Here is a 16,587-nt window from a genome sequence, read left to right on the forward strand (position 1 = left end):
AATTGTAAAGGGTGCTTGGAGCCAAAAGTCTAAGAGGGTGGATTGGAATCATAATCCAATTGTATTGCTTGAAGACTTGGTTTAAAAGCCTTGAAGTAGTGGAACCTCAAGCTTGGGATTAAAGTTAGAGGAGAGTAGACGTAGGTCAAGTTGCGTCGAACCACTATAAAAATATTGTGTTTGCATTTTCTCTTCACTATTCTCTTAATTTATATGCAATTGTTTTATTATATATTTGCATATAATTATCTTTTGCAATTTAAATTTACAAAAAGAGACCATCACCTTATTCACTTTCTCCCCCTCCCCCTCCCCCTCTAGGGTGATTACCATAGGTTGGATTAGCCTAATTTTTCTAACAATTTGGATACATGTTTATATCTTTATATTAATCTTTTAAATAAAAACATATACTGATGTTTTTTTCCTACTTGCAAAAGGTTAGGTGGCATTTGCAGCAGTTACAGTACTTTTAAAGGCATAAAATCATGCATACATTCTATTTATCATGTATAACTATTGGATTTTTGGGTACATATTTGCCTTTTTTTTGTGGATGTATGTGATGATAATACAAGATTATGCACAAATATTAAGTTTTTTTTTTGTCAATATATTTGCTTACATGTTCATATTTAAAAAAAATAAATATATTTTATACATTCATGTACTTTATCTATATATATATATACACACACACAATAGGTTCAATTTTGATGCAGATCATTTGGGCAACAATTTAAGTTGTTGACATGTTCCATATGCAACCTTGATATGAAATAAAACAATTTCCTTGATATATGAATAAAGAAATCTTGACATAAAAGAAACTATATTCCTTGACATAAGAATAAAGGAACCTTAACATATTAAAATTTCAATTTTGGAAAAAAATAAAATAAAATAAAATAAACATCCTTGACATGTGTAAATTAAATTTAAAAGCATATAAAACAACATTAACATATATCATACTTAAACTTAACATATATTGAATATAATCTTGACAAAACAATGAGTCAACCTTCACATATGTTTAATCTAACCTTGACTGAAGTGGAAGAAACATTAACATACGTCATATTAATAAGATTCCTACATTGATAGAAATAAGGTCTACCTTAACATATGCATATGTCAAGCTTGCTTTTATCATTTCTTGACACTAGTATAGATGACATATGTGAATACCGATCTACCTTAACAAATATACCTTATCTTGACGATGAAAAACTGTCAATGAAGACCTTTTTTTTTTTTTTTTCTTGTAGTGACAATAATATTTACATAAAAAATTCGGGCTATGAAAATTTATCATATTTCTATAATTCTTTATAATTGTAGGTTGAGTGAATTTTTACCTTTATATGATTTCACATATATAGTTTAATCACAAAAAAAATAACAAATAATACAAATTATATGAAAAAAATAAACCAATAATACAAATGATACAAAAATTTTATAATATTAATTAAAAATAATTAAATAAAAAAATAATGAAATAATTACGTATTTTTAGTTATGAAAACTTCTATATATATGATTTGGGGCTATAATTTAAAATAAAGGAACTTAAAACATAAAACGTAAAATTCATATACTACAAAAAATTGAAAGCGTACATATTTAGGAGAGATAACTTACAATGGAGTGATAGGAGATGAAAGAAGAAAGGAAAACTTCAACTAAAAAGCTTACATCTTGAGAGAGACAAAAGAGAGAAGGGAGAGCTTAAGGAGCTTAAAATTCGATCTGCCTATGAGGATCAAACCTCCTTAAATAAGAAAAATAAGAATCTTAAACAATACAAACAATCAATGAGTTATTGTTAACTTTTTAACTTCTTACGTGAATAGTAACCACATGTTTTAATTATATATATTCCAACCCATGACATCATTAAAATTTAAGTTTAAAGAATTTGAATCATATGAATATGAAAATTTGAATTTAAAGAATTAAAAAAAAAAGTCATTCCTTTGGAATAACTCAAATATGAAGAGATATGATATCGTCATTATTAATTATTAACAATTAATAAGTAAAATTGATTTTTAAACATTTAATTATTTATATCTCTCTCATATCCAAATCATTACTACTTAATGAAAATAAAAAATTAATTTTCAAATATTGCATAATTAATATTATACATCTCTTAATTTACTTTAATAAATTTTGAATTTAAAGAATTTATTTGAATTAGTCAACAAAAAACTAAAAGTTAACTTAAAAAATAAGATAGAAGTAAGATTAATACCAATACAGTTTAAAGTTAATTATAAAAACTATAAAATAATTTAAAAAATATGAAGAATAATCTTATATTAATATTATAACACATTACAATATACTTGATATAGCTATTTATGAATATTATTTATGGATTAATACCATATTTGTGGCTAAATTATTAGTATGTTATATCATTTTATATAATATTTTAATTAATTTAAATTTATTTATAAATTATTTAAAGGAAAAAATTTATCATCAAACTATTTCTTAATAACAAATTATATAGGAAACTCTCGAATTTAATTTAATTTATCTCATTGAATATGGTAAAAAAATAGTTGTGTATTTAAAATAATAAAATCAAATTTTCACAATCATTAATTACATTTTGAAAGTGAATACACTCGACTTAACCCTTAAAGTTTATATTAAAAAAAAAAAGTCAAGAATGAAATAATATGGTATAAATTATTACTAACATTTAAAATTAATAATTAAAATTATTTTTTCAAATATTAAATTATTGATATTTTACGAATTTGATCTCTAAAGTTGCTATAATAAATTTTGATATTAACATAAAATTATAATATAGATGACTAAAAAAAAAAAATCATCTATAGAAGTGATTAGCAGAAACCAATAATTTAAATGACTAAAAGAAAACAAATAGGTTTGTCATTTCAGTTCTTATCATCCATGATAAGAGCCCTGCTTAGAAGCAGGTCTGCCCCATACGCGGGTTGGACAGATTTCACACCACCAACACCAGGTTTTAATGGATCAGGTATGACTAGAATTCCTGCCAGCTCCCAATGCAAGAATGGATGCTTGCAAATGATCCTTGCCAACATTTGACAATCCAGATTGTGTCAAGCCTGACAGACGTAGGAAAATAGCGTCTTCCAGCTCTAGTAATCCAACAGGTATCTGCTGCTTTACATCACTTGAAATCCATTTCCTTTTCCAGACCCAACCCCTTTGACTTGTATGGCTCACAAATTTTATAGGACTATATGACTGAGGCCATTTCAGACTTTCAAGGTCTGGAGCATGAACGAGAATGCAACCCCAGGGATTTTCTGCCACCAAGTTGCTTACCAGAAAAACGAAGCCCTCTGCTTGGTGTGACTTCACTTGCATGCTGTGCCTCGGATGCTCATGGATTTCAGTTACAGTTGAAGCACGTTCCGAAAATCTGAAGTCCATCTGAAAGGTCTTCAGTTAGCCCTCTATCTTCGGTGTTTCGGGATCAACTTCTGGCATTGCCCGTAAGGTACTGGCAATGTTTAATATATCATCAGCAGATTACACTTCATGGATAGAAATATCTTCAAGTTTCCTTATTTACTCACCCAAACGTCCCTCTGCTGTGTAGACAAACTCACCTTCATACACACATTAGCCAGTTTTAAACAAGTCACATAAGCCATCTCAGATGACTTCAATATTGCCATGCAACCAATAGCCTAGGGCAAGAGCCACCTGTCCCCTTCAAGTTATTAGAAACCTTTTTCCACTCAGGAACTAGCTTCTTACATTGTCCACACCATGCCGAGGAAGAGTACAGGCCACCAATTAATTCAGAAGCAAATTCCCATGCATTAGTTCCTTCTCAATTGATCAATGTAGCATCCTTAGTGATGAACTGATCCGAATCAACCATAGCAACAGTGTTTCCATAGGGCACATCCTCAACAATTTCCTGCTTCTTTCCCATCCAAATAACAATCCTCTGCACACTCTTGACATACTGATCATTCTTCTCACCAGGGACATATAGTTTGGACCTATAATTCTTAGGTCGGAGAAAACACGTCCAATAGTTAAAGAAACTGCCCTAATCAGAAGCAGGAATCATCTTTGAGACAGAGCACTGGAGGGCTATCAGAATCACAGTTTGTGGCGGCATTGGCATGGATTGAGGTGGTGGGGGAGGAGTGAATGGCAGTGGAGAAGGGTAAAGGAAAGAGATGCAGAAATATTGAAATGAAACCCAAAAGAAACAGAGAAGAGGAAGACAACGAGTGGGCAGCCAAAAAAGCCACATTTCATTATTTGTCCATGGGCTTGGAACAACTGAGCGTTCCAAGATGAAATTAAAGAAACTAAAATATGATTCCCCAAACATCAAGCAACAACAAGTCTTCAATCAGATTCATTCCCCAAACTTAACTCAAAGGAAAAAGATGAGTAAACCAATGACATGTCCATAGCTAACCAATGATCAACAAGATGAAATCTGGCATCTGGTGTCTATATCAAAGCATCAAATAACATCCATAGATATAGATATACAGGGAAAGAAATGAGAACAGTAGAAAATGGGAGACCCGATAATCATACTGATCTGCTTGGCTTCGACCAAGCTTTCATCTCTAAAACCTCAGAAGAAATCTCCAACTCCCCCTGCTTCCTCTTTGCTCCCCTCTCTGCTCCAGCTCCCCCTCTGCTTCCAGCTCTGGTTTTCCTCTCCTTTTCTTCTGCTCTGCCTCCTTTCTTGCTTCCCAAGCCTCTCTCTGCACCTCTCTCGAAACAGACCTTCACCAGAAAAATCCTCCTCAAGTTTTCTCTCTAAAACCCAGAATATCACCCCGCTCCTTCAACAGCACTCTCTCACCGTTCCTCTTCAAAAACCTCCAACCATCCTCTGCCTGCCTCTGCTCTCTGAAATTTTCTTGCTGCCCAAGACACCCAAAAACCCCCCTCCCAGAAGCGTGTCACCCTCTTACTGTCCAACCATCCCACTCTCTCTAACAGCCTCACTCTCTCCCAAACTCCCCCAATCTGCTGACATGCTCCCTCTCTAAAACTCCCCAACCTGCTGAAAAAAATCCTCCCTCCCTTCTCCGCTTCTCTTTCTTGCCCTCCAAGACTACAGGAAAAGTTCTAATGGCCAGAGAATCCCACTGCCACATGTCACTCCCCCAGCCTATATCTCTCTCTGCTCTCAACAAACCACCAGAATATCCTCCTATGCCACGCCACGTGTCCTTCCCAGCTAAGGTCTTTAGAAGTGTCTAAAAGCCTCTATGGTAAAAAAAAAAAAAAAAAAAAGGTCGGCCTAAAATTGGGTGTATACACATACATAATTGTTCGTTGAAATACCGCCTTGGTTGCAAAAGACAAGAAAAGAAAACAAGTGGCTTGGATTCAAGTAATTCACTCGACTCAAAAAAACGAGGTCATTGTAGCATTAGGCACTTAAAAGTAGAAACCCATTGAAGAAAGACATAGTGCAGACCAGAACAACCTAAAAACAGTAACACACAGACATCACATCACAACCCTGCAAACCCTGTAATACATGAACACACACAACAGTAAATACAACTCACAAACACACTTGGAACGACAACAAAATAGACATGTCCAAACACGGTGAAAATGTTAGCATGTGGCCAGCATTGGCCATGACAACTAACATCACTAGACACCCATTAGATTCACGCACAAACTCCTTTACTAATTTATGCATAGGAAAGGAGGTTGTTGTTGAAGCTGCTACAGGCCTTTTCACCAGATATGTAGAACCTTCTTCTTCAGTACAGCAAGTAGAAAAGGAGATCCGGATCCATGATTCTTTTCAGATGAAAAACATCATGTTCTCCAGAGCACCATGCAGACGGTAAAGCCTGTCATTGAGCCAAGCTCCAGCCGATGATGATGATGGTGAGGCAACTGATGATGAAGTTGCAGCTGAAGCTCCAACCTCTGCCACAATTGCATCATAGTACAGCCTTCCTCTATAGGCAGCAAGGTCAGCATAGTACACTGGTGGGACCAGCGAGACAGGTTTTGTACACCGAGCAAAGGTGAAACACAAGTTATAGATAAGCTTCTGGATCTGGTCAGAACTAAACCTGTGCTCATCGTGTAGGACATGATAGTGCGTGGGTTTGCTTGTCCCAAGTGTACCATAGTGGCTGCAAAGATAGAAGTCGAACTCAGATAGGTGGACCACTGTTGTGTCCACAACAGTGCCTGGAGGCACATTCCCATTAAAGCTCCGATCATTTACCTTAGGAAACAACCGGGTTAGGTGTCTCTTCCGGGCCACAATAAGAGTGATGGTCGGGCAGTAATTTCCCCCCTGGATTGCTCTCTTGAGATCAAGTAATTCTTCGTTCAGAACCATGTCAAATTGGCCCTCACTTACACCATCACGGAACACCACGATCTTCTCTGGCTTGACTTTATTTGCCTGAACATAAGCCTCAACAAGCTCCAGGCACATTGCCCCAAAATTCTGAATCTTCTCCATTCGATGGGCTTGTGGGCGAATTCGAGCTGCATAGCGGTTTGCTGCAGGCCAATTCACTGTGGCAACAACAGCTGCTATTGATGGACTAGTTGTGTTCTGAGAGCCTGGGTGATTGACATCAGCACCAATAAACATCACATGTCCTTCACCTTCAAACCGTGGAAGTCGTTCTATAAGCTCTACATTGCTGCCCCCTAGCTTAGCATTCAACTTGAGAGCAAGATTGGCAAGATACTGATCACTGGCTTTGTTGGCGGGGCTGGACAAACAACACTGAGTAACCATCCCCAATCTGGTCTCAGAGAACCACTTAAGATATCCATAGCCAGCATCCCTCCTAGCCATGACACACACAAGAATTTGTAATTGGCATCTTGCTTTTTTGTAAACCTTGTCGAGCAGCTCCTGTAGCACAGGGAATTCTCTGAAGGCATACATGTTGGCAGTTTCACAGAAAAGAGGATTCCGCATTTGGATTCCTAATTTTCCACACCGCCTAATAAATCCTGAAATAAACTGCCCGGTATTCAGCCTGTTGTACTGCTCGTACGCAGTGAAGTCCACCACAGCCCAGTGGTCAACTGGTATGCCTTTCACGACCAATTTTCCAACCAAATTCCACTGGCATTTGTCCTTATCCACAGTTAACTTGTTCACCTTGCCCTCGGAAGGGTCTCCTAACTTCAACTCTGGTGGCCCAATGACTCGTCCTGCAAGTGCTGTCATGTTCTTGTTTACATCAATGCCAAAACTGTCAATGATACCTCCCCTGCCAACAAGAGTGACAAAAATTAGTAACATAAAAATAACACAATGCAAATAATTTAGTTGAATCTATCAGCACATCCAACCCTTTTCTACTGATGAATGTAAAGTTACTATAACTTTTGGGCGCTACAAGTGTTAACTTTATCTCATATTAAATGGTTATGAGAACAACAATTATCATTATGGACTAAAAATTTCAGTGTCAAACACATGTTCTTGAAACCCCCCAGCTGCCATGGGCCAAGATGCGCTTTTTGATTAAGTAGAAGCTACAGCTGTTCTTGATGAAATGTCAAAATGTATTCATGAATCAGGCCTTTAAAAATGGGAAAGTAATAACAACTAATAAAACAAATTGATGCATAATTCAAATCACTAAAGTTTGGCATGAGATCTTGTGTTGGTTTCACCACATCAAAACCAAATACAAGATTGAGATGCTTTATGAATGAAAAAAATAATAAAAAACAATTTTTCATTCATAATGAACCAAGGAATTGCATAAGCAAGAGCAACTACCTTCACACAAAAAGGTGTAGCCATTCACCTCAACTTATTATCTCCCGAGTAGAAATTAGGAAATTTTAAAAAGAAACTACGGAAATCCACATCTATTTATTAGAATGAAAAATCTGAAGGTTCAAAATTATGTACCCGCATGGTCCATCGTTTGCCTGCACCATTGCACATATTTTGCTTTCTCTAACAACTGGTGTAGGAAGTTGCTCACGTTTCAGCCCCTGAGCAGCATCTTTATCCAAAATCTCTTTTGTATACCTCTGCCCCTCAACCAAAGTGCAGAATTCCATTGGTACATAGTTATTCCTATTGTTTTTTCCCACATCTAAGCAGGGAATATCCTTGTGCACAATATCCTTGCCATACTTTTCATAGAAATAATCAACAAGCATTACTTTCTTTGACAAAACTTTGCGTTCTGGATCTTCAGCAAGAAATGACAGATTTTGCGTGTCTTGACTAGTTAAACCTGCAATAATGAATTTTTGACCTGTATTACGGTGAGTCACTCTAACTTTCAATCCCTTTAAGGTAGCCTCAACCTTACTCCTGTATCTCTTAAACTCTCGTAAGGAGAAGCCACGAACATGCTCCTTTAGGAACTCTAAAACCGAAATTGGATTAAAAAATGGCACAACTGAGTAGTCCAAGCACAAGGATAGACCCTGGGCAGTGGGTTTGAGACTATGTTGAAATCCTCTAGAAGCTATAATACCATATCCAAGCTCGTCTTTTCCTGAGTCTTTAAATTGGTAAAAGCTCCGACCAGAAGATATCATATGTCTAGCAGGATTCTCCTTCATTACCACATCCATACCTTGTAATATATCACGGGGAACAAAGGAGAGTACCCCGCTTAAGTAATCACTCAACTTTTGAAGCTCAAGTTGCTTCACCAGATTTATAGTGACAATGAACGAACAAACCTTCATCTCTTCTCCTCCAGAGATCTCCACCTTAAATTTCCCAGTGGGAAGCTCAACAGCACTAAAAATGTTCTTCTCACCATCATAAGCAATCTTTGATGTAGGAAACTGTGAGGGGTGATCAACACACAGCTTTTCTCGTATCATATACAAAGTGGCCTTTGATATCTTTACTGCACGACCCTTGGGTGGAGCCTCTGGTTTAATATCAACATCATAATGCATTATGAGCCTATTAGACTTGAACTTGACAGGAAAATGATTCACACGAAGTGAAACAGATCTGACAGCATTGGTGCCACCTTTGTCCGGCCTTCTCATAGGAATACGCTTGTCCCCAGCTTCTGCCATAGACAACTCATGTAAATTCACACGAGGATAACTTGTTTACAATAAAAAAAACCATTTGATTAAGAAAAACACATTAGCCATGGAACATTTCATACTCAACAATTTCTGGGCACACTCACACTTGATTTGGAGTATCAAAACTTTGATATTATAATGGGCACCAAATAACAGGTCTTAGAGTGCGTGTGGTAGTGATTCTAAGAAGTGTTTCTAGCTTCTTCTTCTTTTTTTTTTTTTTATGCTTGAAAGATAAAAAATTTTAAGTGTTAAAAGATTAATTATAGAGTAAACCCCTTCAATCAATCAAACCACCATAACTAATATTGTAGCTATGATCAACTCAAAGACACATCAAACACATCCAGCAATTCCTTGATGTCAAAAAATAAATAAAGACTTAATTAATAATCGGTAATTTCAGATCTTAGACATTATCCCTAGGTGTCTAGACTCGTAAACCTAAAACTCTCTACTAATTCCCACCAATTCTATTCACACAGGGGTAACGTAAAAAAACACAGTCAATAAAAAGAATTGAATTCCGAACCTTTGTCATGATGAGAAGAAGTCGGCAACTCCACCGTAGCAGCTGTTGCCGGCACGAATGTTGGACGTTGTGGTTGTTGGACCGGGTTGGGAACCCACAGTTGAACCGGCTGTCCGACCGGAGCAGCTGTTGCCGGCGCGATTGTTGGAGGTTGTGGTTGTTGGACCGGGTTGGGAACCCACCGTTGAACCGGCTGTCCTACCGGATTTGATGACGGTTGCTGGACCGGATTGGAGGGCCTCCACGGCTGAGTGGGCTGTCCCCACCCTCTCCCTCTCCCTCTCCCTCTCCATCCGGAGCCGCCTCCACCACCATCTCCTCTTCCTCTTCCTCTTCCTCTTCCTCCACGACCCTCCATTTCAGCAAACGAGTAATCAATAACGTCTAGACTGTAACGCGTGCCTTGTTAGAGGATGGAGTATCTAAAGGAGAGTGAAAACCGGTACGAATGCGGGAGAGAGAGGCTGAAAGGACGGACTTGCCCTCCTTTACTTGCTGGGTAAGCATCGACTGCGTGCAGGGTAAGCATCGACTTTTGGGAAGTTTCTGTGAAGCTCCAGAAAGTTCGATTAACCCAATACGATGAGGAATTTGGTGTGGTTGGGGACTTCGGACTTGGGAGGAAAGTAAAGAACGAATTCTCCCTCACTCGCACAAGCAGCATGCTTTTGTTGGTTCTGTTGGTTTTGTCGCCGTTTGGTAGATATTTAATACCGGTTAACAATATTTAACTTGAAAAAAAAGGAAGATAATTCTACTCATTTTTGTGGATTTTGATTCTCACATAGTAATGCAAATCTATGGAAATTAAATTAAGTTCATAAAAAATAAAATAAAATAAAATTTTTCACTCCAAATAATAAATGGATTTACCTAGCAACATACATTTGAAATAATGGGATTCACACAAAATAAGGACATGTTTGGCCGTTTTATTTAAAACTTGTTTTTAAAAATTATTTTTAAGTCAAAAAATAGCTTTACATTGTTTTATGAGAACAAGAGTATTTGACAAGTTATTTTTAAAAATAAAAAACAAAAAATTTGTTTAGATAAGTTGTTTTTAAAATTTTATTTATTTATTTTGGTTTTATAAAAATGTTGCAAATTCAATTTATATAATATATATTAAATTTAAATCAAATCTAATTAAAAATGAAAATAGTTTTATAATTATAAATAAATTTTAAAAATATTTTTTTTGTAAAATATGAATAATAATATTATAATAAAATCATAAATTATATTTTTATAAAAGAAATATATACTATTTTAATATATATTACAAACATAAGGATATTAACATCTTCATAAAAAAAATTTATTAAAAATGAATAATAACAATTTTTATTAATATTTTATTTAAAATAAATCGTAAATAAAGTTTAACTTTTTTAACATGTAAATAAGTCAAGTTTTTCATTTCATATACATAATATCCTATACTGTTTTTATTTAATATGTAATTAATTAGATCATTTTTTAATTCAAAATTATTCTTAAAAAATTAAAAATTCATTAGATAATTTAAATTATTAATTATGTCTTACTTAATTTATAATTTATTTACCTGAATTCAAAATATATATTTGTGTGTATAGGAAAAACAATAAAATCATGATTCATAATATATCAATTTTGATGATTTTTTTTTTTTAATAATTAGATATGTTTTTTGAGTTTCAAATTATTTTTAAAAAACATTAATAAATACGAAGCATAAGTTGATTTAAATAAAATTTATATAAATATAATTATGTGCATGAAAAAAAAAAGTAGTCATTATGAATCAATTTTTATCCATAATTTTTTTGTATTAATGAGTTTATTATTTGAGTTTCAAATTATTTTGAAAAATTACTAAACTTGTCCATAAATTCAACACACTAAGTTTTGTTTAATTTGGAGCTTATTTGTCTAGTTAAAAACATAGAAAATAATTATTCTATATAAAAGAAAAAATAATAAAGTCATTTTAGACCAATTTTTTCCATAAATTTCTTATATTGATTGGATCATTATTTGAGTTTTAAGTTATTTTTAAAAATTACTAGAATCATTAATGAATACAATCCATTAAGTCTTATTTAATTTGGAGTTCATTTGCCTAGTAAAAATAAATAAATAAAATAATAATTCTATGTAAAAGAGAAACAATAAAGTTGTTTTACACCAATATTTGTCCATAAATTTATGATATCAATTTATTCATTATTTATTTTTAAAATTATTATTAAAAATCACTAGACTCGTTAATGAATCCAACACATTAACCATTTGCTTAATAATATATATATATATATATATATATATATATATATATATATATATATATATATATATATATATATATATGTAGAGAATAAACTAACTTAGATATTTAAAATAAATTTTGGTCTATGACTTACTAATATTATTGAGTTATATGATTTTTTAGTATTAGTTAAATCAGTTTTTGAGTTTAAAATTAATAAATTTTACTTATTAAGTAAAATTTGATTTAAAATTATTTGCTTGATAAAAAATAGTAGAAAAGTTAAAAGAAATTTAAAAAAAAAGTATGTGTAGTTTAAAGGAATGTCATATTTTAAGATTTACAATATCAATATTAAATCATGGAAAGAGAAATGGAATGATATCATGTTCAACTTTACTTGTTTTTTTTTAATGGTTTTTAAAAAAGTTTCTATGTTTTCCTTTTGTGTTTAAAAATGGATGAAAACAACTTCTACTTGTTTTCTGAAAATTGTTATCTATTTCACTTTGTTTTCAAAAACTGTTTCCAGATAACAATGACCAAACATTGTTAGGAATTTTTAAAAATATTTTTTGTTTTTAAAAATAGAAATTTTTTTTTAAATCACACAGCCAAGTAGACTATAATTAATTTTAAATCTTCAAATTTATAAGTGAATATTATATAAGCAAGATTAAAACTTGAAGGCAAGTCAAGTTTATTCCTACATACTAAAACTCGTTTCAAACTTTAGTACCCTCTCATGTTTCATGTCTCGCCTTAACTTAATGTCAATCCATTCTTATCAACTTTTATTAAGTATAATTCTAACTTGAATATCAGAGGAGCGTAATCAAGGACTCCCTTGATTACACATTGGTGCATATACCCAAAGGCAACACATGAAGCTTCTAGTCACGAGTTAGCATTATTAGATCAAAATCAGCAACAAACCTAACTCAAGAAGTTTGAGCAGTATCATAGCCTAAGTGATTTTCATCTAATTCGAGGTATAGTCTTTCATAAATTAAAATTTATAAAATGTATATTTCTCAAATATGATGTTCTTATAATATAGTCTTTCATAAAGTAAAATGTATATTTCTCAAATATGATATTCTTACAATATACATGTAACGACCTGCACCCAACTGTATAGATATTGTCTGCTTTAAGCCTAAAAGGATCCTCACAACTTTAAAATACTTTTACAAAGTTAAGAGGAGTTCATGCATATATAATGCTAGGATTTTTTTTCCTCTATCCTATGTGGGACATTATAATTATTCACCCACGTAGACACAACATCCTTGTTGTGTCAAATGGATTGTATGATTAAACAGACAAACACCCCTCATGTAGCCGAACAAACCTCTACATTAGGGTCAAGGATCAACTCTAATACCTTGCACTTGATTGTGTAGATATTGTTTGTTTTGCGCTCAAAGGGGGCCTTATATTTTTAAAACGTGTTTACAAGGTTAAGAAAAGGTCATACATATATAGCGTTAAAAACTTTTTTCCCCTATCTAATGTGGGACATTACAATCACTCCATCACGTAAACACAACATCCTCATTATATCCCTTGAGATTGCAAGGCCAAGCAGACAAACACCTCTCACGAGGCCAAATAAACCCCCACATCGGGGTTAGAAACTGGTTCTGATACTATTTGTAATGATCCTCACCCAACCATATAGATATTGTCCGCTTTACACCCAAATGGGTCATCACAACTTTAAAACACGTCTACAAGGTTAAAAAGAGCCCATACGTATATAGCATTGGAAATTTCTTTTTCCCATTTCATAGAACCTTAACCATTTCATAAAACCATACCCCTTCCAATCCTTGATTAAAAGAAAGAATGAAAGAAAATGATAAATTCATTTACACTATGTTTCTAAGCAAGGATTAAAGAAAGGAAAAGTAATATCACAGAAAATAATTTCTTTTATATTTGATTTATTATGAAAATATGAAAGAAAATTTTCAATTTCTAAATAGAAGAGAAAAGAAATAAGTGATATAAGTTTAAAGAAGTATTTAAAAATAATTTATGAACTTCAAATTGTAGTAAAATAAAAGAATTCGAAGGATAAATTAAAAGAAGAATAAATTGGCATTTTTAAAGAAAAATAGAATATATTTTCATTAGTAGGTCCTCCTTTTTATAGAGAGTTAAGAAAAGATTTACATTAATATGGATATCATCCACAAGTTCCCACAAGACAACAAATTCTTATATTTTATAGCACCCCCATTGGATGATCATAAAAATATGTTTTGTTAAAATCTTACTCGGAAAAACCCTATTGAAAGAAAAAAAAGTACAATAGTCTTTAAATGATTTGACCATTAGAACTACCTATTTGAGAACCTTGCTGATAAAATTCAATGGAACAAAAAAAAAAAAAAAAAAGTGCAGTATATCCATATTAGTATTATCCTCCTCATATAAATATAATTATGTTTTCTTCAGTGTTTCAAGTGGAAAATCTCTCAATTTTTGCATTCTAATGTTGTATCTTAACCTTTTCAATGTAATAGATGATAATGCTTTTGTAAATAAATCTACTAGACTATCACATGATCAAATCTTCTGAACATTAATGTCACCATTCTCTTGGAGCTTATAAGTATAAAAGAATTTGGTAGAGATTTGCTTAGTTTTATTACCTTGTATAAATCCTCCTTTAATTTGTACAATATAAACAATATTATTTTTATATAACCTTGTAAAGGATAGTCCACATGATTCATGTATATGTTGGATCATTGACTTTAGCCATACACATTCATGATTTGCTTCATGAATTCAAAGTATCTCTAAATGATTTGAAACAGTGGCTACCATTATTTGTTTGATTGATTTACATGGTGTTGTTGCACTAACATAGGTAAATCTATACGCCATTTGAGATCAAGTTTTATAGGGATTTGAAAGATAGTCAATATCCATATATCCAAGCAATTCAATTTTGCACTTGTCAAATAAAATAAACTCATATAAATTGTTCCACAAAGATATCGTAATACATGCTTAATTTCATCCCAAAGTCTTTGAGTGGCATAACTTTATCTTGGTATTAGATCGATAGAAAATGCGTCAATTTGCAAGATACTTCAATGTGTCAACTTGCAAGATACTTCAATGCACCAATTTGCATTGAGATATGTCTGAACCAACTACTTCTTCATTTTCTTCTTTGCGATAAAACATATATTTATTCTCAAGTGAACAAACAATCATAAAGGAGTTAAGTAGGTGTAATTTATTCATATGAAAGCGCTTTAAAACTTTTTGTGTATGCTTAATGATGGACTAACATTTTATTTGGAAAGTGCTTGATTTGCAAGCCAAAATAAAATTTTGGTATTCCAAAATCTTTAACTATATAATTGACCACTATTATAAACTTTTTAGGGGTTCCAATAAGGTTGTAACAACTATAAATCTTCAGTTTAATCCATACAAGGGTATAATTTAATCAAGTATATTATATGACATTATCTAGAATATGTTATAAGATTTTCAATTATTACTTTTGATAGTAATCTCTTAGTGAATTATTTGCTTCAAGCATGTTAATCATTTAAGGACAAGGTTGCTTCATGTATTTTGAATCCTTATGAGATTTTAACATATATATGAGTCCATATATATTATAAAGTATATTTCAAGTCCTTCAAGGACCATAAATCATTCGATTGAATCATTATGAGAATCAATACAAAGTCTTTATAGGAAACCTTATGCTATAATCTTTGTTTTATCTTGATTACACTTTTGTACAACAATCCACTGGAGTCTAACAATTATCTTTAAGCATTAAACTTCTTTAGGTCTATTTATATTCAACAAAATCAATATTTTCTTTATGTATTTAATCTTTTTTTTTTTGACTAATTATTTCTATATAAACATCCTTATATAATTCATGATTTTAAATCTTTATCATTCTTTATGATGTTAAAGGTCATTTAAAATTTGAAATTTTACACTTTTCTTTTGAAATGACTTCCTCCTTCTAACGGAAAGAAAATTTGTCTCAACAAAATAATGATTTACACATGTCATACTATCCTTCGAGGGTATAGATAAATTAGTCATTCAGTAAAAACTTTTGGTTTTATAATGCCTATATGACTTATAATGAGTTGATATATTGTTATTTACCTAGGGTTACATGTTGGTCATATAAGATTCTTTTGGATCTAATAGATATAAGATATCATTCACATGGAATTGTATGCCATTGATGACATAATTTTCTCTCTTTTGGAGCCTACAATCAAGTTTACTTGATATATATATTAACATTAACTATTATATATGTTTTATAATTGATGAGACATATATCCTAGAATAAATCTATCAAACATTTGATATTATATGTACATAAGTGATAAATATGACATATGCATATATTGAAAATGTAATTTAATTTTTTCATAAAATGGAATGTACAATTTCATAGATTTCAACCGTTATAGTTAGTAAAAAGAATAGTGAGGATACAATCAAATCAAATTTGAATCATAAAAAATTAAGAATTTTAATAATTTAATTTAAAAACAGAAAATTCTATACCTTCATAACTTTCAATTATAAAATTATATTTGCAAGAATATATACAACAAAAACTTCAGATTATGAAATTTTATCATATTTCTATAGTTCTTCATAGTTGTAAGTTGAGAGAATTTTTACCTTTATATGGTTTCACATA

At 32.2% G+C, this 16,587-nt stretch overlaps 1 protein-coding gene across 2 annotated transcripts; it reads right to left on the bottom strand.

Moving 5' to 3' along the window:
* Nucleotides 1-5,371: 5,371 nt before the first annotated feature.
* LOC100249360 (protein argonaute 2) lies at nt 5,372-10,285 on the bottom strand. 2 transcript variants are annotated; one of them, XM_019222724.2, is made up of 3 exons: nt 9,617-10,285; nt 7,928-9,059; nt 5,372-7,274 (listed from the first exon to the last, which is right to left on the bottom strand). In XM_019222724.2, the coding sequence occupies exons 1-3, from the start codon at nt 9,972-9,974 to the stop codon at nt 5,828-5,830; spliced, it is 2,937 nt and encodes a 978-aa protein (XP_019078269.1). In that variant the 5' UTR covers nt 9,975-10,285; the 3' UTR covers nt 5,372-5,827. The 2 variants fall into 2 exon arrangements, with proteins under 2 accessions (XP_019078269.1, XP_003633060.1); XM_003633012.4 differs by having other exon boundaries at nt 7,928-9,062; nt 9,617-10,284.
* Between the last annotated feature and the right edge of the window lie 6,302 nt (nt 10,286-16,587).

Source organism: Vitis vinifera, chromosome 10 (assembly GCF_030704535.1).
Source record: "Vitis vinifera cultivar Pinot Noir 40024 chromosome 10, ASM3070453v1".
Taxonomy (NCBI): domain Eukaryota; kingdom Viridiplantae; phylum Streptophyta; class Magnoliopsida; order Vitales; family Vitaceae; genus Vitis; species Vitis vinifera.